This window comes from Alternaria viburni (genome assembly GCF_023758015.1).
Source record: "Alternaria viburni strain BMP 2772 chromosome Unknown scaffold_3, whole genome shotgun sequence".
NCBI classification, from domain to species: Eukaryota; Fungi; Ascomycota; class Dothideomycetes; order Pleosporales; family Pleosporaceae; genus Alternaria; species Alternaria viburni.
In genome coordinates, this window is record NW_026055772.1 from 419635 (window position 1) to 443745 (window position 24111).

General features: G+C 53.0%; 9 protein-coding genes across 9 annotated transcripts; 6 read left to right on the forward strand and 3 right to left on the reverse strand.

Moving 5' to 3' along the window:
- Positions 1 to 923: 923 nt before the first annotated feature.
- J4E79_001773 (uncharacterized protein) lies at positions 924 to 2555 on the forward strand (the record flags this gene model as incomplete). The annotated part of the gene is made up of 4 exons (XM_049350678.1): positions 924 to 1558; positions 1604 to 1725; positions 1806 to 2326; positions 2391 to 2555. The coding sequence occupies 4 exons, from the start codon at positions 924 to 926 to the stop codon at positions 2553 to 2555; spliced, it is 1443 nt and encodes a 480-aa protein (XP_049214517.1).
- Positions 2556 to 3862: 1307 nt separating this feature from the next.
- On the forward strand, positions 3863 to 5306 carry J4E79_001774 (uncharacterized protein; the record flags this gene model as incomplete). Its single annotated transcript, XM_049350679.1, has 3 exons — positions 3863 to 3892; positions 3953 to 4571; positions 4624 to 5306. The coding sequence occupies 3 exons, from the start codon at positions 3863 to 3865 to the stop codon at positions 5304 to 5306; spliced, it is 1332 nt and encodes a 443-aa protein (XP_049214518.1).
- A 1083-nt stretch (positions 5307 to 6389) lies between these two features.
- J4E79_001775 (uncharacterized protein) lies at positions 6390 to 7607 on the reverse strand (the record flags this gene model as incomplete). Its single annotated transcript, XM_049350680.1, has 4 exons — positions 6390 to 6563; positions 6618 to 6632; positions 6684 to 7382; positions 7434 to 7607. The coding sequence occupies 4 exons, from the start codon at positions 7605 to 7607 to the stop codon at positions 6390 to 6392; spliced, it is 1062 nt and encodes a 353-aa protein (XP_049214519.1).
- A 1830-nt stretch (positions 7608 to 9437) lies between these two features.
- Positions 9438 to 11620, reverse strand: J4E79_001776 (uncharacterized protein; the record flags this gene model as incomplete). Its single annotated transcript, XM_049350681.1, has 3 exons — positions 9438 to 11162; positions 11214 to 11504; positions 11570 to 11620. 3 exons carry the CDS (start codon positions 11618 to 11620, stop codon positions 9438 to 9440), a joined length of 2067 nt encoding a protein of 688 aa, XP_049214520.1.
- Positions 11621 to 12017: 397 nt separating this feature from the next.
- Positions 12018 to 13062, forward strand: J4E79_001777 (uncharacterized protein; the record flags this gene model as incomplete). Its single annotated transcript, XM_049350682.1, has 2 exons — positions 12018 to 12368; positions 12421 to 13062. The coding sequence occupies 2 exons, from the start codon at positions 12018 to 12020 to the stop codon at positions 13060 to 13062; spliced, it is 993 nt and encodes a 330-aa protein (XP_049214521.1).
- Positions 13063 to 13474: 412 nt separating this feature from the next.
- Positions 13475 to 15801, reverse strand: J4E79_001778 (uncharacterized protein; the record flags this gene model as incomplete). Its single annotated transcript, XM_049350683.1, has 3 exons — positions 13475 to 15273; positions 15323 to 15683; positions 15736 to 15801. 3 exons carry the CDS (start codon positions 15799 to 15801, stop codon positions 13475 to 13477), a joined length of 2226 nt encoding a protein of 741 aa, XP_049214522.1.
- Positions 15802 to 18607: 2806 nt separating this feature from the next.
- Positions 18608 to 20478, forward strand: J4E79_001779 (uncharacterized protein; the record flags this gene model as incomplete). Its single annotated transcript, XM_049350684.1, has 4 exons — positions 18608 to 18737; positions 18785 to 18897; positions 18948 to 19372; positions 19422 to 20478. The coding sequence occupies 4 exons, from the start codon at positions 18608 to 18610 to the stop codon at positions 20476 to 20478; spliced, it is 1725 nt and encodes a 574-aa protein (XP_049214523.1).
- Positions 20479 to 22277: 1799 nt separating this feature from the next.
- Positions 22278 to 22831, forward strand: J4E79_001780 (uncharacterized protein; the record flags this gene model as incomplete). The annotated part of the gene is made up of 3 exons (XM_049350685.1): positions 22278 to 22328; positions 22385 to 22438; positions 22496 to 22831. The coding sequence occupies 3 exons, from the start codon at positions 22278 to 22280 to the stop codon at positions 22829 to 22831; spliced, it is 441 nt and encodes a 146-aa protein (XP_049214524.1).
- A 499-nt stretch (positions 22832 to 23330) lies between these two features.
- J4E79_001781 (uncharacterized protein) lies at positions 23331 to 23864 on the forward strand (the record flags this gene model as incomplete). Its single annotated transcript, XM_049350686.1, has 3 exons — positions 23331 to 23384; positions 23439 to 23492; positions 23553 to 23864. 3 exons carry the CDS (start codon positions 23331 to 23333, stop codon positions 23862 to 23864), a joined length of 420 nt encoding a protein of 139 aa, XP_049214525.1.
- Positions 23865 to 24111: the final 247 nt, after the last annotated feature.

Below are 24111 nucleotides of genomic sequence, written 5' to 3' on the forward strand. Positions count from 1 at the left end.
AGTGAACGCCCAATATTCTGATACATCAATGCGGTGCCTTCTTATTCCCACACCGAGCTTGTGTTATTATAAACTGCCCTGTATTAGTATCCAATCCACGAGATTACATACTATGTTTAGCATTTTGTGTGCTTCTTGAGGATATACCAATCGGCCGTTTCGCCACGACTCTGTCCTTACGCGTCGAGTACTACACAGGCTTGATCACCAGTGTAAGCATATCGCGCTTAGCTACATATGCACGATAAAGAATAAGCAGATGAGCAGCGTGTACAACAGTCATACTGTCAATGTAGAATCAGCTCACAATTGTTTTCATTGTGCCATTTCCGGAAGCCCGTCTTTTGCTCGTCTCATATTCCTCAGAACTTGATGCTGTTCTCTGGCAAGAGTGTCCGCGCTTTCGACAACTCACTTTGCTTCTTGCGTTAGCCAATATTTGGTGGCTTTCAGGATGCTCGCCAGAGCGCTCTGGTTTTTTATTTGCGTTTTCATGTTTAATGCCCCAGCCAACTCGACCGCCGTACCACGGAAGAGTGAAACAACCCGACAAACGAACTCGATACACCCTATCCTTGGCGTCCGCGGACTGGGCATCGATACCATACATCCTCGATTAGAAATACGGGAGTTGGAGCGGAACAAAGATCAATTGAACGTCTATCTGCTAGGACTGCAGCGGCTGCAGAGTATAGGTCAATACGACAAGTTTTCTTACTATCAGATCGCAGGTAAGCTCTGTCACTGTCATATGCAACATGTAACCAGATAGCGACACACTAATCGACACCAGGTATACACGGCCGGCCTTACATACCATGGGATGACGTTGGCAAACATCCGAACGGAAGCAACGGTTACTGTGCTCATGGCAGCAACCTGTTTCCCACCTGGCACAGACCTTATCTAGGCCTCATAGAAGTATGGAAGGGGACTTGCGAATTATCCGGTCCACTGACTCTGAAAAGGAACTGCTCTACTCCAATGCTCAACAAGCAATCTCGGAGTTTCCGGTGGGAGAAGCGAGGGAGAGAATGTACAATGCCCTAAGCACCTTCCGAATGCCGTATTGGGACGCCGTTGCCGTACCGCCCAAGGACACGAGCTCCTTCCCCGCGATCGTACAACAGGAGACGGTCGAGATTGAAGTTCCAAGTGGGGAGTCGACGACCACGATGTCTGTTCCAAATCCGCTGTACGCTTACTATTTCCATCCTTTGCCAGTTGACGACTTCAAGAGTGTACCGTGGATACTCTGGAATTCGACAAAGAGACACCCGGCTAGTATGGCCGTAAGTGCGAAATCCCAGAACGACCTTGTAGCGGAGTCTCTGGACAGCAATCGGGTGAACCTCATGCAGCAGACTTACCAGATGCTGGGCATGCAAGCAAATTATCTCGACGTCAGTAACAGCATGGCGGAAACGGATGCTCAGGGCGCCATCCCGAATAGTCTGGAGTCTGTGCATGATACTTTGCATAATGCCATTGGCCGTGGAGGTCATATGTACGATGCGGCGTACTCTGCATTTGATCCCATCTTCTGGCTGCTTCATACGTAAGTACCGCGCAACCTACTCTAGTGGAGTATTGACTATTGCAGCAACGTCGACCGATTGCTTGCCATCTGGCAAGACCTTCATCCGGATAGCTTCGTCGAGAGCCACGTCAACCCTTGGCCGACATTCGCGACTGCACCGTACTCAGAAGCGGACGAAAATACACGTGAGTGCATCCCGGACCGCTTACTCGATATTTAATGACGTTGACGTCGACAGCTCTTTATCCATTTCATCGCAATACAGCAGGCGACTTTTGGACCTCAGCCTCTGTTCGCGACCACACAATCTTCGGCTCCACGTATCCTGAGTTCCTCGGGCTCTCCGCAACCGACACTCTGGTTGGTAGAGTGAACGCACTGTACGGGGTGAATGCAACGTCACGGTTCTCGTGGGAGACCGCACGCGCTGAACAGCATGTCGTCGGTCCGCAGAGCAGCGATGTGCGGTACCAGTACTCCGCCGTCATACGCGCACAACATATGGGGCCTGGAGGTGTTTCCAAGGTCCTCGTTTTCTTGGACGCAGATATGAACATCAACACCGGACCTGCGAATACTCAGGCATGGATTTCAGAGCCTGGGTTCGTTGGATATGCAGGTTTCCAGAACGCGGTTGGCCAGGCGAAGACCGAGATGCAGACGAAAGGCGTAGTTGCATTGACGGTAGCCCTGGAAGACCGGATGCGAACGGGAGAACTGCGCAGTATGGATGAGAATGTTGTTGGAACGTATCTGCAGGAGAAGCTACATTGGTTGCTTGTTGATGTAAGGCTCTTCGATCCGGCAAAACAGCCATGCATGCCGATATTTGCTAACCAGCTTGTGTCAGGCCAATGACAATGTCATCGCTCCTGAGCACGCGTCCGGCTTCTCGATTGGGGTATCGTGGGCGAGGATAGCGCCAGGTACGGCAAGCACACTGCCTGCGGTCCTCGGCGGCGGCTTCGAGCAGTTGCCACACGCCACGATGGGCAAGGCGGGTGGAGTGCAATGACAGAGGCGTCGAAGGCGTATCTCGAATTTTGACTCATGATTAGTTGACTTATCGTGACAGTGGAAATACGTTCTTCCAAGTAGCCCTGCAATCTTACGAGAATGCAATCGGATTATCGCGAGAAGGGCGCGAACACAGTGAGAGATTCATCTGGGTAACAAGACGTGTTCTTTCTGTATACGCAGCTGCATGCGCGGTGAGGCCTTGGCAGGTTTACCGCGCGATTGTCAAGACACGCAAGACGTTGTTACCGCTCGGATTTGAAACGGCACTCTATCGGAGACGGACGCTCTGGCAAATGACGATGCGTTGCAGCGACCCCTAACTTGGCTCAGGGGTTGCAGTCTCGGTTAAAGCGGCCCTCCACGTCAGCCCGCCAAGACAACGAAACGTTCTTCCGTGTGCTTGATTCTACGAGGCGTCGCACTAGCTTACGCCTCCATGCGCCGATGAGCAGTGGTACCGCTATCGTGATCCGGATACGCGGGTAGTTGGTCTGCGGAGCTCTTCGTGGTGCTCTCGTGGTTCGTAACATGCGTTAAATTTGGTCTTGTAGTAAGGAACGGTTCCGGACGATCATGGCTAAGTGCAGCTGCAATGGCTGTGTTACATCCGCCAGCGGAGAGTTCCAGATATAGGGACCATCGTCAGGAGAGCGCTACGCGATGGAGTTGTAAAGGCCACAGATGCAGCTTGTTAGCGCGGGATGCCGTTTCCCTCCATCTTCATGCTCCATGCTTCATCTGCCCGGGCACGCGACATGAGCACCAACCTCATTGCGGCTCAGGGGTGATCTGTGGTAGAGTCTTGCCATCAATTTCAAGCATTACCTGGGGTTTTTGCCGCGCCCGCAAACCACTGATGGCGTGCCAAAGGAGAGTGCTAAAGTGACCTTCCCGATAGCCTCTCTTGGCATTATCCAACTGTCCAGCATCTGCCCAGTGAGCCGCGTCTACTGCAGGGTGCGCGTTCCTGAAAAGATGTAGCCCCCACCGGTAGGGCCAGGGTGCATTGGCTTCTCAAGGCCAAACCGCTGGTTTACACTCACACTTCCTTTTGACCTCTGCTCCCCTCTTTGCCGTCCGTTTTGAGCTTTGCTGCAGCGATTCCATCATTACGAGCGCCGTTGTTCTTCGCCTTCTTGGTACCCGGAATTCGGCACCAGCGGAACTTCCAAGCCACCTGGGCACGCATCAGCAAGTCTCGAAGCCACGGCAATGCGCCTGAGCACATACTATAGTTCTTAAATCCTCACCTTCCTTGAATAGTAGACTTTCTTTTGGCTTTGCACGCTACATTCTCTCACCATGCCTCCTCGCGACGCCAACTGGATAGATGTAAGTCGTACCCGCCGTCACAAGCACAGTCGTGTAACTGGGGCTAACAGTGTGCTATAGGGCCTCCGAGGCATAGCATCCTTTATGGTCGTATGCGGTCACCTATGTACTGCGTTTGTACCATGGCTACACCAGCCCGCCGCAGACGCAAAATCCGCGCCGCACCTCTTCCAACTCCCCTTCTTCCGCCTCGCCGTCGGAGGTCGTAGCGCCGTAGCCCTCTTCTTCCTCGTAACTGGATACGTCAATTCGATTGGGCCGATTAGCAAGTCGCGCCAGGGAAATCACGATGCTGCCTTCCACGGCATTGCACGAAGTGCGCTCGCGCGCTCAGGAAGGCTGATTCTCCCCACCATGGCGGCGACCATCGTTACCTGGTTCATGGCGAATACGAACGCATACCATATGACGAAGCACGTCGATGCGCAGTGGATACGGCAGGGTTGGCACCGACAGGAGCCTACGCTGTGGATGGCTTTCAAGTCGCTGTTCAGGGCGCAAACAGAGACATGGACAACCGGCTGGGACGAGTACGATGGCACACAGTGGACACTGCATATGTTCTTGGAAGGCGCATTTATGGTCTATACAACCATGCTTGCTACGGTTTTGGTGCGACCGAAAGCGCGGTTCATCATCTACGGCATCATGTACATGTATTTCTGGCAAGTTGGCAAAGGTGTGTACAGTTCCGGCCAGCAAACGAATTGCGCAATCGCTAACTAGAGCAGACCTCACAGTTGGCTCCATCAAGGGTCTCAACATCGTCACGGGCATGTTCGTAGCCGAGCTGCACAACCACTACAAGGATGCCGCCACCTCCGTCCTCCCCGCCCCCATCCCCGCCATCATGATAATTTGCGGCATGTTCATGGCTGGATTTCCCCAAGACTCGGCACAGAACACACGCTGGTCGCACACGATGGCCACCATCATGCACAGCCTGACCGCCGATAAGACGGATATCCGAAGATACTGGGACCACCTGGGAGCCGCGTTTGTCCTGCTGGGAATCTTCTTTTCGAGGAACGCACGCAAACTCCTTACGTCGCCTGTCTTTAATTTCCTCGGTCGTGTCAGTTTCCCTGTATACCTGCTGCACAACACTTTCATCAAGTCTGTGCTTACCTGGATGATCTACCTACCTTCCGCGATGAACCCGCCAAGGAACGAGAAGGGAGAGCAACAGGACCTTCAACGTGGATCGACGACGCACATTCTTATCGCCATCGCGGTCTTTTACTACATCCTATACCGAACTGCGGCATTATGGGTCAAGCACGTCGACCCAGTATGCGCAAACATTGTCAACGCAGCGACGAAGTGGGCATATGGCGAACCACAACAGAAAGAGGCCCGGCCGATACTAGGGAACGGGAATGGAACGACCGACAAGAGTGTTCTTCCTTCATAAGTCCGTGTTTCTGGTCAGACACCCTGTTATTCTTCCCTCCATTCTTGTTGATCATTTTGCGGGAGCTGGAGCTTCTGTTATTACTATTCCATTTTTAAATCTCAAATTTTCCTTTGTATCAAAGCATGTTTTGGAGCCAAGCATTGTGCGTTTGTGAGCGACCATGGCATGTAAGCTTGGACGTTTTGGGGTATACAAGGTGGCATAACCTGGTGAACGGATGATTTGGAAAGAGTCGAGGAGAGGTACAGTACGCTGAAGTAGATGAATGAACATATGAAACTTCACTTTTGGACTCGACATGGCTTTCGAGTGTTGGTTTCGAGTCACCCAGAGTTACATCGTGTCCGCCACATAGCCACAAGCCAACTTGTTTTTGGCGCAAAACGTTCATGTCATCGCCAACCACTTCACTTTCCAAAAGTCATTTACGAACGAACAACTCTTTTTGGAGAGTCACTCATGCATTTGAGGGTGTCGAGAAGAGGAGAAAAGGTCAGAAGGCAGAGATTATATATGCTTGGTAGCTGGCGCTAACATGTTTTTGTGTTGGCGCCGATGAGGTCACGCAGCGCGAGCCATGCTTCAGTCGTTTGGCGGTGACTATCGAGGAAGGCATCAGGAGGGTTGATGACGACAGTGAGTTTTTGGGGGACCGATAGATGGAGAGATAGTCCAGTGTAACGAGTACATTGGTTTGTATACTCTACTGTCATCCTCGCCAGATGACATGTATATCTCCCAGGCACGCCATGTCTTTTACTCAACCTCCCATTCCTCCTCGTATGCGGCATTCTGACACCACCTAAGGCACATATGAAGGTGACGAGTTCGTTGGATATAATCAGGCATTATCATTATCGTAAAAGTGTCTATCAGAACGAGTAGCGAGTGAACCGATAATACTGCTGCCGGAATAGGGTATCAAGAAACGCGGAAACCAAAATGCCCAAGTCCATCATCAAACCCTCATCAATCTGCCTTGTCGTATCCATCCATCCGTAATCATCGCTTACCAAACCAAGAAACCAAAAAGCAACATGAATACAGAGAAGAATGGGAGCTTGTCATTAAGCCAGTTCTTTACATGTTCTCAATGACATGCGAGTTGATGGCGCTCTGGAAGCCGTGGCTATTACCGCCGTATTCCTGAGCTGCCGAGCTCTGCACGCCCATTGGGCTGGCGCCGTGGGAGCTTGGTCCTTCGCCGACGGAGTCGGCTTGAGCAAGCGCGCTCTGGACAGTCTGGTTTTGAGCCTAAGAGAAGTCAGCATTTGTGTTAGATACAGCGTGTATAGGGGTTTCACTTGCCGGCAAAAAGATCACCTAATCGGGAATTAGCGGAAGTCTAGATGAATAGAGTATGAATGGACTGACCTTGGAGTTTGCGGACTTTGCCATGGCTTGCATAGCCTCGAGGTATCTGATTTGCATAGCTGGAGCGCTGCTGAGAATGTCGGCGGCTTGACGCATAAGCTTGGCAGCCTCAACTTCAGCCCTCGCAGCAATGACCTTGGCTTCTCCGGTACGCTTGCTCTGGGCAGCCATAGAGAGCGAATCCTGCAGATCCTGGCTGAAGATGATATCCTTGACGAGCATCGACTCAACCTCAACACCCCATCCAAGCGCCGTCTCCTCGATAATCTCACGGATTGACTGGGCAATCTCCTCGCGACGCTCGATCACATCCTGAAGCACACGCGCACCAACAACATGCCTCAGCGTCGTCTGCGTACGCTCCACAAGCGCCTGGCGGATGTTGGAGATGGAGAAAGCGGCCTTGTGGGGCGAGGTGATGCGGTAGTAGATGACTGATGTCAACTGAAGGGAGACGTTGTCCTTGGTCATGCAGACCTGCTTGGGGACTTCGACGATCTGGATCTTGATGTCGACTTGGACGAGTTGCTCGGATAGTGGGTTTACGTAGACGAGACCGGGGTCGACGGCGCGGGCGAAGCGCCCGAACTTTGTGACGAGACCTACGTTTCCTTGGTTGACGGGCTTGTAGGGGTTGGGGCAGACGATGCAGCAGGGGATGGCTCCGAGGGTACCGATGCAGCCTCCTAGGGTGTTGATCTAGATGGATGTTAGAGTGGCGCATGGGATATGGATTTAAGGTAAACATACCATGCCACCGTACCAGCCGTTTGTGTCAGCATCAGCATCATCAGGCTGGATAACCCTCGCATAGCTAGGCTGAAGATCCTCTCGACGCGGTGGTTGAACCTTGATAACCGGCTCGGCAGTGCGAGGTGACTGAGTGCCACCATTGACAGGTGCCTTTCCGTTGACGTCGCTCATGGTTGCGGTAGTACGTTGATTGTTAACGGTATCGTTATCGTGAAGAATGGGTCTGGAAGAAGAATGAGTAGACTCGGCGATGGTAGAAGGATACGTGAGGGACATTATTCGACAACAACAGGGTGTCGTTGGCTTATATGCACCCAGGCAATTGCATTCACAGCACCATGCATTCTGAGCGGGGAAGCTAGCTTAGCTCGATCCCTGCTCGTGCCCATGCCCTTGTCACGCTAGTATGTGGCCACTTCTTGGGGCTGTGCGCACCTGTCTTACCATCGCATGCGACCAAATGGACTCTTGATGACAGCGTGGAATGCGCATCCATTACTACCTGCTACAAGGCTCACTACGATCCTTGAGATGACGCGACAAACACATTGACCTTGGTTCCCTATACTCATACCAGCGCGCACCTCAGCAGTTTGCTACGCAACCATCGACTTCGCGTCGCACAACATCCACGCACCTCCAAGGCCTCCCGCACTCGGCTAAGTCGGGAACCAAGCCCAGAGCACACCCTTCGGGTCTACTCGTGACGTGCAAATACGCTCAAGGCACACTCGATATATGCAAACGGGCCATACAGAGGGCGTGCTCAAACATGTCCGACGTCAGCGATCTGGCCATTCGATAAGCACACCAATTCAGCCATCTCGGCATTATCACGCGCCTCGTGGATCGGGCAACAAGTGCCCCGGCCATCGGATTCAGCCCTGTAGGTGGGCTTCGTGGCGAAGGCTCGGCTGCGGATGTTAGGCCATATCTGAAAGGGGACTAACAACGCCCGAGGAGGCTGGTGAGTTGGCTTGACAGTAGACGAGTTATTTCCGATCTTGTAAGCGCGCTGGCGCGGGAAAACATCGTGAGGCATCGCACTTGTGTTGGTGCTGGCTATTACTCTCTGCGGCACAGCTGTGAGCTGTCTCTTCTGCCTTCTGGATGGCTTCAGCGTCTAAGTCGTCTTGCAGCCATTTGGACAAGGGGTGCGCCACGGCGGTACTATCTACACCGTGTACGAAGTGCATGTCCTCGCATTCATGAGTTCGTACTCCGGTCCGCACCGGTCAGATATCGCTCACGAGCGATTTCGGCGCGCCGTGAGCGAGTTGTAATTCCCTCACGAAGTGTCTGCGCATTTTCCGTATTGCCTTGCGCATTTCCGTTACAGGTCGCCGGTGAGCATCAATTCCCTCATCCCTCATCTCGAGATGAGTGGTGTGGGAATAATGCACAGCCCAATCAGGCGCTCGACTACAAAGACAATGCCTTCTTTGAAATCTTACTCCAACTCCATTGGACCCATCGAGAAACGGCTTACTCAGGGGGAGACCTTGATGTTGGTCTGTTTTGGGGTCGTGTTGTATGCTCGCCTTGAAGAGGCACAGTTAGTACGGCCTATATATACTGTGCGCCTACTACGCCCCAGCGCTATGGTCCTGTTTCCGCGCCGCACATGGCTTTCAAGGTACTTAAGCGCCCAGGTCCATTCGTTTGGCCTACTTGCAGACCAACATTAGTTCGAGAACAAGATATTGGGTTCTAGCGTGTTGCATACGACACTCTCTCAAGTGTTCGAAAAAGTGCAATGTAGCAGCGTGGACGTCTTCACGGGAATTCAGTCTGCTGGACGTCCTACAGAACTCTGTATGTATTCCTTAACTAGACTTATGGAATATCGTATCTTGAACTGCTCCTGTCTTGTAGGATGCAACTGTAATGTATGTATTGCATATAACCTGAAGTCTAATGAATGCCAATACTTGATACCAAACGCCAAATATGCACCGAACGAGTATTGTACAGCACCTCAGAACCCCCAAACCCTCTCCTCTACTTCAAAATACTCGCCCCTCTTCGATCCTTCTTGAGCGGCGAGAAGGTAAACGCCTCCTCACTCATCATGTTGAATCCACCCGAAATGGGGCGTCCCTGTCCCTGCTTACCCAACACATTCTTACTCAGGGCCCTCGCCGCAAATAGGCCTTTGCTGAGACCCACAGGCTTCAGGGGCGCAGCGTCTTCGGCATCTTCAGAATCGAAGAGTGTCTTGCCGGCACCAGCACCGAGCTTGCGCTTCTTTTTCTTCTCTGCGGCGGGTTCCTCGGTGAATGTGGCAAAGGACATGAGTGACTTGCGGGGCTTGACTTTGCTGGACTTCTTGGATGGGCCATCGTCGTCTTTGGTCGGGATGGATACGGGTGCGTTCTCGGATGTGTTGTGCGAGAGCTCAGATGCTTCCTCTGAGACCATCTCGAGGACTGGGGCAGCGTTCTTCTTGCGTGGCTTTGCGTTTGCCTTGCTCGATGCTGATGGCGCGAGGGCCTTGACCTTGGGTTGGGCAGTCTTCTTGAGGGCTTTCTTGGGAGGCGCTGTCGGAGTAGCTTGCTCTTCAGCAGCTTCTTCTTCGCCTTGCTCGGCTTCTTCCTCCTCTTCTTCAACGATGGGACTGTCAAGTGCTATATTGCTAGCTTTGTTCAGGAATGGCGTTAGTGAGAAAGTGGATGTATCGCCCATGGCAGAGACCGAAGTGCCGCGCTTCGCCTTCTTCGCAGGGAAGCCGTCTCCTGGTGTACCCAGCATAGTCTCTGGCTCAGCGGTGGCGGCCATACGCTTTCGAGCAGTCTTTGCGGGCTTGCTAGACGCAGCTGCGATGCTCTTAACAGGTGGTGCGGTCTGCGCCCGGTCTACCCTTTGAAGCTCGGCTTCCTTCTCCTTCAACTTCTCCTTGGTCGTTCGCAGCTTCTCGCGGAAGGCGCTCAGCTTGTCGTCGAGAACCGCGTTTTTGCCCTGGAGTTCGGCCAAGGTCTGCTTGTATTCCTTCTCTTGCTTCTTGCGCTCGCGCTTCTCTTCTTCCAGCTCTTTCCTTGCAGCTTCGGCTTGATCGTCGGGCTGTTGCGAACCCTTCCTCGATGCCTTCTCCGCCTTCTGACGCTCGCGCTTCTCTTGTTCGAGTTCCTGTCGCAGCTCTTCGATCTCAGCATCGCGGGCGGCGGTGTCTTTGTGGGCTTTCTCGGCTTGTAGGCGTGCGGCCTTTTCTTGTTGTAGTTCCTCGCGGAGTTGCTCAATCGCGGCATCTTGGGCCTCACTGCGCTTGCTGGCCTTGTTGGCCTCCTTCTTGGACAGGCTCTCGACCTTGGCCTGCAGACTTTCGGTGGCCTGTTGTTGCGACTCCAAATCGGCCTGCACCTTCTCCATGGCCTTTTCAGCCTTTGTGAGCCCAGCCTCGGCCTTCATCCGGTCCTTCTTCTCCGTTGCGAGCTCATTGCGCACCTCTTCCAACTCGTTGCGGAGGTCTTCATCCTGCTCCATCTTCTTCCCCTGTTTCGCGATGGTACGGGCGGAGGTCCGCTTCTCGTTCTCGAGTTCGACTTGTAGCGTGGTCATCTGGCGTTGCAATGCGAGCTTTTCGGAGAGCAGGCCGGTGTTTGCTTCGACCTGGGCGCGTAGGTGTTCGACTTCGGGGCGTAGTGATGAGATTTCGCGTGAGAGGGCGAGTTTGTCGGAAAGTATCTTGTTGGAGTCGGATGTGACGTTTTCCATAGCCTTGAGTTCGGCCTAAGAGTAGTAAGCAAATAGCGCAATGATCGATAGGCCGGACGTGCTTACCTTGAGATTCGCGACTTCCCGCGCCTGGGTGCGGATGGTGTTTTGTGCTGCCTCTGCCTCTGCTCGTTGCTCGTCCAACTGCGCAAGGGCCTCTTCGAGTGATGCCTCTAGCCCGTCGGAGCGCGTCTGCTCATCCTCGAGTTGTTCGTGTAGGTCGCTGTTCTCGTCTTGCAGGAGGCACTGGGCGACTCGCAACTTCCGCATCTCCTCGTCTTTGACTACCGCTTCGACCGAATGCTTACTCCGCTCGAGACTGAGTTCCAGCGTCGCGTTCCGCAGCGAATGTTGGAGCTGAAAGGGTTAGTAGAAGGTCTAAGACATGGCAGCCGAACAGGGTCCAGCCGTCTTTCACTCACATCCTTCATCTCGTAGTTGATGTCCATATCTGCCTCGACAGTGGCGACCATGGTATAATATCTGCTCAATGATGCGCGAGTGTATCGCTAGGTGTAGATGTAGGACGGAATGTGGTGGGGCTTTAGGTAGACGCGACTGGGTAAACAAACAGCGCGCAGATGGCCGTCATGAAGCTAGCAACCCAACAAAGTGAACGAATGACGCTGAAAATATAGAAACAGTACTCGAGAACTACTGAGGAACGAATCGCCTCTTGAGTAGTCCAGCAGTTCTTGTGAGGTTTACAATCCGGAGTGCTGACCTCCAACGCCCATGTCGCGCACCCCTGCCTAGGTGTCGGCCTTGGCATTACGCACGCCGCATCTCCGAGCTCGAGGCCACGTTCCCAAGCACCAGTCCAACCCACCAAAGCTCCGCACACCAACTCTCCACCCGCCAAACGACACAATGCGGTGGTTACAGCTCCTCACTGCCTCGCTGCTGCCCTTTACAGCTCTGGCTGCCAAGAAATCGACCGGCGACCGCTTCACTGACGCCCGCGCCAAGTCGCTTTCCGTTGGCCATCCGCTCAAGCTCGACGACGCCGGTTATGCGCAATTGACCAAGTCTCCGAGAGATTATGGCGTTGCTGTGCTTTTGACTGCGCTGGAGCCGAGGTTCGGATGCATGCTCTGCAGGGACTTTCAGCCAGAGTGGGATTTGCTGGGCAAGAGCTGGATGAAAGGTGACAAAGATGGGAAGACGAGACTGGTGTTTGGCACGTTGGACTTTGTCGATGGAAAGAACACTTTCCAGTCGGTGAGATGTCCCTCTCCCTCTACTGCAATGTCCTAAAGCTAACAATTTATAGATGATGCTTCAAACCGCACCCGTCCTCCTCTACTTCCACCCAACCGTCGGCGCAAACGCAAAGGTCGACTCCGCACCCGTCCGCTTCGACTTCACCGCCGGCCCCCAGAAAGCCGAACAGATCCACGCCTGGATCGCGCGCCAGCTCCCCGCTGACGTGCCCAAGCCCTCCGTCTCCCGCCCCATCGACTGGGTCTTCTACATCTCCGCAACCGTCATCGTCCTCGGAGGCATCACGGCCATCTCAGTCGCCTGGCCATACATCATTCCCATCCTCCAGAACCGTAACCTCTGGGCCGCCGTCAGCCTCATCGCCGTGCTTCTCTTCACCAGTGGCCACATGTTCAACCACATCAGGAAGACACCGTATGTTGTTGGTGACGGCAAAGGTGGTATGAACTACTTCGCCGGAGGCTTCAGCAGCCAATACGGTCTCGAGTCGCAGATTGTTGCTGCCATCTACGGCATCCTCGCTTTTGCTGCTATTTCTCTCGCCATCAAGGTTCCCAGAATCAAAGACCCGCGTGCACAGTCGTTCGCCGTTTTCCTGTGGACTGGTGTTCTCTTCGGCATGTACAGCTTCCTGCTCAGTGTCTTCCGCATCAAGAACGGCGGATACCCCTTCTACCTGCCTCCGTTCTAGGCGAATTGAGATGGAAGTGGTTGGAATTCCTGATTTGTGAGGGATACGTAGGCAGGCTAGAGGCTTTTCCCATCTTAGAGAGAAAGATCACCCTAGCATTCAAAAACAATCGAACTCGCGGTCAGAGTTTGGTGCACTGTATGATAACGCTGTTTGAGCGGGCGTTCATGAATCAGACGTCTGCCTGAAAGCAGACTTGTAGTCAATATTATGATTTGACACCTTTGTAACAAAACTATCAAATGAACCATGTAATACATTAGGATATCGTATACACGCATGAAAGCAAACCATGCCCTTACCGCTAAGAAAACATTTTGGCCTCGAGATGATCATGAACCCATGAAACCCATGCCGAAAAGGGGAGTACACTTTGCAAATTGTGCCGATCATGAGAGAAGCAACAAAACGCCTAAGACATCGTCATGGCGTGTAGGTCGAAAACGTCGTTCCTCCAGCCACCCTCATCCCAGTCATCGATGCGCTCCGCTGCACGACGACCCTCTTCTTCCCACAGCTTGACCACGCTACCAGGTGCGTACTTGCCGGCGAAGACACCCTTGCCCGGCGCGTCGACACCGACCCTCGTGTAGACGTCTGGATCGTCGGCAGGTGTAAGACGAGTGATGACAGCCTTGACGAAGGTCTTGAGGTCGTCTGGGTCGGAAATCCTGGTAGCTCGGAGCCTCTCGCGAGCGAAGATCAGCTCGCGGTTGGCAGCATGGATACCGTCGGCGATACCCTTGGCCATCTGCCTCTCCATGACCTTGCGGACGATGGGGCGGAGAAGCGGTTTGAATAGCCAGCCGAGGATGCTGAACTTGGACTTGCGAAGCTTGTAGGTGAGCTTGTGGATGTGGACGCGCACAGCCTTGAGAGTAAGGATCTGTTCCAGCTTCTCCTTGCCGACCTCGACGTCGAGATGGATGTCGATACCGCGCTCGTCGAGCTGGAAAGATGCGATACCCTCATCGGCAAGACGGAGGAGACCAGAGTGTGCGCGAAGAAGGAAGCCGACTTCATCTGCACGGAATGAGAGACCGTCAATCTTGATGGTGAACTTGGAAGTAGCCTTTGACGCCACACGGAAGCGGGCCTTGCGGAGTTCGAAGTCGTTGTATGTTTCTACCTTGAACCGGAAAGGCAGGAAGGAGGTGTGGTTGACGGTCTTTCCGGGCTCGATAATCAGGTTCTCAAGGAGCATGTCGATCTCGGGCGTGGAGACCTCCAGACGGGGGATAGGAATGTACTGGATAGCCTGGATTCCGAGAGGAACGAAGACGTTGATGGCGTCCTGAACCAATTCGCTGTTGGTGTAGTTATGCATGGGTGATAGGATGTCCCAGATCCTCGTGCTCGTCTTGATCAGCTTCGCAATGTCTTCATCCTGCGTCACGGCCATGAAAGTGCGCTGGGCTTGCCCAAAGAACACATCAACATCCTGGCGGAGCGAAGACTCAGTTCCAACACCTTGGGCCTTCTTGCGGAGTTCCTGGAACTTCTCGTCGACGTGATCGAAAAAGTCGGGGTCGGTGAGCAGCTTCTGAAGGGAGTTGCCAACGTCGGTCAGCAGATCCTCAAATTCTGGGTCCTTGCGAGAGTGGTCCAAGACCTGGTGGAAGGCGTCCTCGAGCTTCTTCCATTCCTGCTTATCTCCGAACGAGCTGATAAATGTCCAGAAGTTCTTGACGGCCTTGTCCATCGCTGGGTTCGTGTCGATGTCGGTTTCGAGCGTGCCCATGGCATCTTCAACCGTGCGAGAGTACACCAAAGCGTAGCGCTTCAGGAGCTGTGCCAGCACCGAGACGGAGTCGTTGTAGTCCCTCTTCTGCCTCAGGTTTGTAACCGTCTTCTTCAGGCGGAACATGAGAGATTCGCCCTCGTCACCCTGTAGCTTTTGTCCCAGACTCACGTCTGCCCTCTTAGCAACCTTGGCCACACCATTTCCAACTACCTGGGCTACTTCGGCGACATCGTTACCCAGATCCTCGGCTGAAGGTGGAGGGCCCTCGTCAGCGCCTGGCTCCTTAAGCGCCTTGTACTCTGCCTGTGAGGGCTCAATCTTCTTCGCAGCCTTCTTGGACACGTTCGACAGTGTGAATGCGGTGTCTCTGAAGACTTCGCGTCCGACGGTTTGGAGATCAGAAAGGAAGATGCGGAAGTCTGAATTGGTAAGGAGGAGGGATCCGACGGTTTGGAGGCTCTGGTATGCTGCTCCCGTGTTAGTGAATGAGATACAGACGCATCTGGGAGTACGCACCTGCAGTAGCATCCGCCTTCGCCTTTGACCTTGTCGTCCGCCTCGCGATATCCTCTACGTCAACAGAAATCCTGGACTTGGAGAGGTACCAAAGGAAGTCTTGAATCTGGTCTTCGCTGTTCTTGTGGTTCATCGTGTCGATGAACTGATGCAGCCATTGTTTCGTAAACTTGACAAGCAGGCGTCCTGAGTCGCTCAAATCTGGGTTCTCTGGGTTTAGGACGTCTGCAGAGAGCAAGCTGCGAAGGTTGATGATGACTTGTTCATTCGATGGCATGAATCCCATGGAAAGCGCCCTCAGCATCTGGTACGAGTGGAGCTTCTGGTGCACCTCACGCTGGAGCGTTGTATCATCGCGATACTAGCATTCGGTGTTAGTACGCGTCGCGCTGCAGACAGTTGAGAGGACGTACCTGAGGCAACAAAGGACGCTGGTCGTCGTCGCGTTTGCGCGACCCGAAGCATGATGAGAGTGACATTGCGATAGTTGGTGTCACTTTCGAGTGGAGTGGAGTGCAATTGTGGTTGACAGAGAGTGGAGAGAGCTCTGGCAGAGGTTACATTGAAGCTGTACCAAGGTTCCAGGCTCCCAAACGACGCGTTGATCAGGATGACGAGGGAAGCTAGCGCCTCGACGTCATGCCGTTCGTCGATCCCGCGGCTCCACATATGCGCCAAGGCTACATGGGCGGGTGTCATTCCCCAACCTATGGCACCCATGGTTCGCGCATCACTCTTGAGCACGTGGCTTTGATGAGTTCCATATTCTGCGATATGAGCAAACTTCACCCAACCGTGTAGATTACCAACACGGCGATTATCCTGAATGTCTTCTTGCGTTCGTATAATGGGGGTCAAAAGCAAACCGATGCCGAGGTAAGCCACTCTCTAGCTCTGAAATGTAGTCGAAAAAAGGTACAGAAAAGCAGTCGTCGGAAGCCGGTTCAGAATGATGGAGCGTACTCCGGCTGAAAGACCTAGCCGCTTTGATAGCAGCTCGAATACTACGGCTATCGTGAACAGGCTCACAGCTACCACAGGTCCATCACAGCCCCGCGGAAGTGTCTCCGTGCGTCGCCGCGTCATAGCAAGCAGCTATAAGGCCAGCTGATAGATGGACCTCATTGTTCTTCAATCAGGCTCCCAGATTCTGGAATCAGGTTTTCATTAGACATATGCCTTATGTAGACTGATCGTGTTGTCGTTTTACAGCGGGCTTTGTGTTGCCAAGAACACGAGAGCCTTCCAAATTTGTCAACTAGACATCGCGTGCGATTGGCACACACGACCATCCCAAACAGTCTGTGTAAGAAGCCAGTAGTATTGTAATAATTAGGTAGATCAAGTGATTAGATGCATACCATTGTATGCAGATTCCTTGGCTTCCCATCGAATTTGTGGAGCGCGAGAAGCCTAGGTAGGTGGCAGGCAGCTGTCTAATTCCCAAGATGCGACGAAGGCTGTTTTCTGGAAGAAATATTAGGAGATCGGAGACTGTCAGAGACTAGTAGTTTGCTACCCATGCTAGTTTGCTCCGACCATAGGGCTTCATGCGTGTGCTGGATCAGATCTAGTATGTACGATGCTGACTCGCACGCCATGGCTTTCCAGGTGTCAAGAGACGGTGAGACTTCCAAGGTTGACAGCTGCATGACAGTCGCAGGTTTGCTGCAAGGGAGGCAATCCATTGATAATTAGCCACTTTGTCGATAATTGATACTTGCGTCAGCCAGCCTCCGCGGATGTGGATGTGAATATCGGATGCGGGTAATTGCAATAAAGTTGTCCGTAACATCCCGTGGTGCTGTGGACTGTGGAGTCGCGTGCCCCAATTCTCGGAGGAGCAGGAACTGGGCGCAGAGCCCTAGGGCGGCTACCTTACCCAAGCCATCAAGCTTTCCCCACACAACCGCGCGGGTGATCCACTGTCGCATCTGCAAGTATAGGGTCTGAGACCTCGTCCATATCGCAAAGGAGATCAAACGTGCATTGAATCGGACTTCCGATACTGAGATGCGATCCGGATATCACGGATATAGACAGTCGACTACTCGTCGAGGCGCCCATTCTTCTTGTCGCAGACATGGGCCGAAAGCAATCGGATGCTGCATGCGCTTCCCCTGGCATGGCACCAACGGTCCGTTAGCGAACAGTCAGGGGTGTACCGTGTGCGTAAAAAAAGTTGCCCTCAGCGGCTCCGTCTGCGGTACAAAGACACACCGCTCGTAGTGCTTAGCAATCGTCGGGTCGCGGTGTGCTTTCATGGAGCCGGTGCGGACCCGCGAAGGAGTAGACGGTGATGGCTTCTGGCTATTAGTGGCTAATGTCCATCGGGGCCGCTTGACCTGAGTAACGCGACAGCACTTCAAGGTACCATGTGGCGAATGGCCATGAGACATTTCCCGTAAGATCAACGCGATTAATAATAAGCACGCTGTTGCAACGCGGCGCTGCGCATTGACTACGGAAATAAAATGCCTCGATGCCTGACCTCGCAACGAGCGCGGTATTGGGCTACGGGCATGCTGTCGTTGACCAAAAGAAAACAGCGGTATACCACAGACGAGGGCGCGGGTGAGAGCCGTTCGGGCTACTTTCCAGCTAGGTCAGAGTACCGGCAAAAGCAAGATAGCACAGAAGGTGAGCGGACGAAGATTGAAGCCCATGGAAGAATCCTACGGCATTCCGTCAAGGCAAATATGGGCGTTCCGATTGCTCCCGACTCGTATGCACGTCCAGTCATGACCCCTGCTACCCGGTGGCTGTGGCTGTGACACGACGAGCATCGGCATCCCTCAGGATTCGAGCAAAATTCTGGAAGACAAACTGTGAAGACTCTGGAATGGTGACAGAGTGTCCTAGAATGCGATATGATTTGTTTTGAGTGTAGTGTTGAAGCTGCAGTTGTGCACGCGGCAAGATAGTAAACTTGGGGAAGGGACTCGCGTAAAAGTCACCAACGGGCTGGTCCATGCTTCCTTTACAGGCACACTTTGACGGCGAGAACGGATCTCCTCACAGACTGACTGTTGCGGAACCTTGACCCCTCCGATAGGCTGCTTGTTATGTAGCCCCCCATCCTCCGCGCCCCAGGCGGGCTGTCTTCCTAATTCCTTTTCAATTGCCGACGCGTCGTTTCAGCTCATTTCAATGCAGCGATTCAGACCGCTTATAAAAGTTACGGCTCCCGCCCAAGGCCTCCGTTCTTCAATCCAAAAACCCTCCTTCGTTCGTTGTATGGCCACTATAGCAAACGACAACATGCCCTCCGCCACACGCCCCAACATGGCCCGCCAACTGAGCACCACTTCCGGTGACTACGACCTGTCCTACACACCCGACGTCCGCAGGACCCTGGGCACATACGGCCTCACTCCCCCCGCCGTCGAGAGCTACGACATCCAGAGCGAGCGATGTATGTCAAACACCGACTATCCAAATATCACTACTGACCCAACCAAGGCCTCAGGCTCCTTGCCATGAAGACGGCGCCCATTGAGAAGTTCCAGTACCTCGTTCACCTCAAGGCTACCAACCCACATCTTTTCTACCGTCTTCTCGGAGAGAACATCAAGGTATGTGAGAACTCAGTAGTATCTCTAGGGCAATGAATTAACATACCCAGGAACTGACTCCCCTTATCTACACCCCCACCGTCGGCGAGGCCTGCGTACGATGGCACGAAATCTGGACACAACCCGAGGGCATGTACCTCTCCTGGAGCGACCGCGGCAACCTCCGCAAGATCCTCGACAACTGGCCGCACCAGGTCGACATCACCGTTCTCACAGACGGATCCCGCATCTTGGGTCTTGGTGACCTTGGTGTGAACGGCATGGGTATTCCCGTTGGAAAGCTCGCTCTTTACACCGCCTGCGCTGGTATCAAGCCAGACAGCACCCTGCCCTTGACTCTCGATCTCGGAACCAGCAACAAGGCTCTCCGTGACGACCCCCTCTACATGGGATCTCGCATGCCCAAGGTTACTCCTGAGCAGGAGAAGGAGTTCCTTGACGAGCTCATGGCTGCCCTTACCGACAAGTGGCCCAGGTATGTATTTTACATCCGTATTCTTTTCAGGAAACTGATCGTGTGACAGCATCGTCATCCAATTCGAGGACTTCAAGAACCCCTTCCCCGCCCTAGAACGCTACCAAGACCAATACGCCATGTTCAACGACGACGTCCAGGGAACTGGTGCCGTCATTGTCGGTGGATTCATCAACGCCGTCAAGGCTTCTGGTGTTCCCGCCAAGGACCACAAGGCTATCTTCCTCGGCGCTGGCAGTGCCGGTGTTGGTGTTGCCAAGCAGATCGTTGAGTACTTCATCAAGGAGGGCTTGACAGAGGACGAGGCCAAGCGCAAGTTCTGGTTCGTCGACTCAAACGGTCTCGTTACCCTGGACCGTGGTGACAAGCTGGCCGAGCACAAGGTCTTCTTTGCTCGTGACGACAACAACGGCCGCCAATACCAGTCGCTCAGCCGCCTTATCGATTACGTACAGCCCACTATCCTGATGGGTCTGTCGACCATCGGCGGTGCCTTCACCAAGGACATCCTTGAGAAGATGGCCAAGCTCAACAACCACCCCATCATCTTCCCTCTCTCCAACCCTTCAAGCAAATCTGAGTGCACCTTCGAGGAGGCTGTCGTCGCCACTGAGGGACGCTGCCTGTTTGCTTCCGGCTCTCCCTTCCCCTCAATGGAGTTCGACGGAAAGATGCTCACCCCTGGCCAAGGAAACAACATGTATGTTTTCCCTGGTATCGGACTTGGTGCCATTATCTCCAAGGCCGTCTCTGTCACCCAAGACATGATCTACGCTTCTGCGGAATCACTGTCGACTTCATTGAACAAGCAAGAGCGCGCCGATGGCTGGTTGTACCCCGACATCCGCCGCATCCGCGAAGTCTCCGTCATCGTAACCCGCGGTGTCATCCGTGCAGCTCAGAAGAACGGTGTTGACCGCGCTACCGAGCTCCGTGGTCTTACCGACGAGCAGCTCGACGCCTACATTAAGAAGAACATGTACGACCCATACACCGAGCCCAAGTACTTCGACAAGAAGGTCTCTCAACAACTTTACGCAAGTGAAAAGTTGAACGGCACCACCGTCGGTGTCGCTGAGGTCACAAACGGTGTTGCTCACTTGTAGCTTTCTACTTCGTCGACATGTTCTTTGGCGTCAGGGTTAGCCACTTAGGTTTACCTTTTTTCTTCTTTCGGTCTTGATATCATTTAGACTGGGCAATGGGTCACAAAATTTCCTTTTCTGTGGGATGGCTGGACGGATTTCGATACCCTACTACATTTAATCGCTTCTCACGATGACCTGTAGTACACCTAGATACCTCCGACCTGGTGCAGCTGAGCGCACTGGAATGACAATACATATGTTATGGACAATATTTGCAATTCCCTGACTTCGTTTCTGTGACCTCAAGCGGCCAAGATCAATGTCTCTATCTTCACCTTAGTGTCACACCGGATAGCGAGCATAACTCTCAAGGAGAGTATTTGTTGAAAGTACCCAAAGCGCCCAACAGCCCCCCGACGCGGACCCCCTCACTCTCCGACCCCTCATCCGCCGTCTGATCTCACAAAGATACAGTAAGACGATAAGACGATCCGCACGCCTCGAACATCTCCTCTTATCAACCCGACCAATCCCGTAGAGCACGCGAACCCTTATCAAAACCCCTCGAACTATAGTAGGCACAGACCCGTGCCAGCCTCGGTGCCGCATGCGGTGGCTCATCGACGCACGGGAAGGCCCGCTTCTACTCCGGACCCACATCCACCGGTACGCACTGATTCAATGGTTCGCATATCGCCGTATGCGAGATGGTCGGAGCGGGTCGAATCGGGACGACTTGGTGGTTGAGGTGGCTGGCAGCTGCTAGTGTGTGGCCGTGTTTGACTGCCTGTTTTGGGTATGGGGTGTTTTTTGGCTTTCGACCAGGGCGATACCTCGTCTTTTAACAGGTCATCACAATGTTATTGGATATGATACGATCTGATATCGCAGCCTTGACGTTGTGTATGGTATGAGTGCTTGGACGTAAAAATTGATGTCGAGACAGGAAGTTCCATACCAAGCACCATTTGAAAAGACATTGTGGATGGACACGACTTTTACAGACGATTTGGCACTTGCAAACATTTCTTTGCGACCGTGGAAAGCTCGCTTGGGTGTGGCTTCTTATACACTGTCCAGATATGTACTGTACATTCTGCTATCCTAGGCTGCATCTTCGTTGGTCACTTTGTCAGTTTCACTCCAACTTCGTCTTTCAATCTACACCTGGCCATGGGAAAACCTATCTATCAGGCCGTTAGCACGAATAATACGGTGTCTCGAAATCGCCTTGGCCAAAGCGTAGCAAGGAGGATACATAATAGTAAGAAGTTGGCAAAATATCTTGAGAGCTATTCGTGGCAGCTACTTTACTCTCAGAACATGTAAATGCATCTGCAATATTTAACGGTTTTCATCGAGACAGATCCTTGCTATCGCCTCTCAAACGCCGGGTGCTCATCAAAGTAGGGTAGGTAATCAGTGCAGCATGTCGCATACTTATGGAGTGCATCGTGACAGCTTGAACAATGTATGTTTTGAAGGTTTTCCTTGTTTGAGAACCATCGAGTCGAATCGGCACAGCATACGCGATCCATAAGGCGGCTATCGCGTTGCTGTGAGCAACTGACTCACCTTCACCACGTATGATGCACATCGCACCATGCACCACGTGCCGCGTTTGATCTTTACCAAGTCACGGTGAGCTCAAGTTCTGGTCAATCTGGACGCTTGGCGGTCCTCTCACCTCCAATATAAACATCATTCTGAGCCGACTCTCCTCTAACTTCCACCTCCCTCAGCTCATCTTCTCTTTCACACTCCTCCGCACTACGAACCATCCAGTAAACATAAACAACACAAACGACAAACGCATCATGTCGGATACCAAGAAGGCCACTGGTACCGGATGGAGTGACCGTGACTTGGTGAGTACCTAATGGCAGCTGCACTGTGTCGATCGCGCGATGCTGACCTTGACTAGCTCTCCAGCCTGCTCTACCTCGTCAACAAGAACGGCTCTGTCTTCAACTACAACGTAAGTCCCATTCTTGATTCTGTAATGCACAAAGTACTCCCCGCTAACGTGACGTAGGAGGGCTGTTACCCGGCCGGTCGCAACGCCAGCGGTTTCAAGCAGAAGATCAACGCCCTCAAAAACGTTCTCAAGCCGGAGTGGGAGGCCATGGAGGCGGGAGTACCTGTGTCCGAGGTCACACCCAAGAAGGCGGCAACACCACGCAAGCGGAAGGCCAAGACTGACGAAGACGGTGGTGACGCCGAAGTCACTCCCAAGAAAGGTCGCGGCCGTCCGAAGAAGAAGAAGGAGCCTACTCCTGAGGTTGAGGAGGACCTGGAGGATGAGGCTGTCAAGGAGGAGGTCAAGGACGATGATGACGACGACATTCTCAAGGAGGCTGAAGACATCTGAACGTCCACGGCGATCACTATGGCATTGAGGGCATGGGCGAGAGGCAATCGACTTGAGCGTTCTGTTACGCACACCATCGTCTGGCATTCTGAATAGGTTCACGACATGCATTGGGCAGTCTGATAGTCTTGCTTAGCTACATCGTCAGTTTCCATATGGCACATGCACCAAGGCACACTCATCAAATCAGACCAGTATCAAAATCACGCACCTTATTGACACGTTTTACCAGATTAAATCCCTCACTTCCCAGAGTATTGCAATCTCTCAATCCCAAATGACCCACGTGTGCCAGAACTCACCTTCACCTGGTAGCTGCCAGTGCCAAGCTCATCCTCACCGTCACAACAGCGCGACCTCCACACATAAACCACTCTGCCACCTCCCAGCTTCTTCCTTTCTACTGCCTCGTACTTCATACCATCTTCTGTCTACTTCACAGCACGACACCATCAACACACTTAAATACAACCCAGCACCGTCCACCAACTTACTCATTATGTCAGGCGCCAACAGCGGCAAGGCCCTCACTGCCTGGACAGACAAGGAGCGCGTAAGTCCCCTCTTACTCTTCATACACACAGTACACGCTGACAAGTAATCATAGCTCACCTACCTCTTCGCCCTCATCGAGAAATCCAACATTACGTTCGATTACAACGTGCGTAACCCCCATTGAGAACATCCCCTTCTCATCTCTTCAAACTAACACAACAAACAGAACACGCCCCGCCCTGCTGGCCGTTCCGTCATCGCCTGTCAACGCATGATGGGTCGACTCAAGGATACCCTCAAGAACGAGTTGGAGGCTCTCATGTCGGGCAACCCCATTGAGGAGGATACACCAAAGAAGACCCCCACTCCGCGTAAGCGCAAAGCCAAGGGCGATACCGCTGATGGAGAAGGAGAAACCACTCCTGCCAAGCGTGGTCGCAAGAAGAAGGTTTCTGAGGATGTCGTCGGTGATGAGGAGGAGGAAGTCACACCCGTCAAGCCTGAGCCCAAGGAGGAGGATCTTGAGGAAGACATCTGAGTGGACGGTCGGTTGATCCTTGCGAGCTTCAGTCATTGACATCTTGGCGACGTTGATGCAGCGAAGCGATTCGGTCATGCATGTATTCTGATCAGCACATATGGGCAGCTCCAATTCTTTTGAGCATTGCGAGACATGAGAAGCGACATGGAAAGACGATGATTTATGCAAAAAGTTCATGACATTGAGCGAAACAAAGAAAACTTCGATGGGTATCTAAACTATTCTCTCAACAAACTATCAGCCG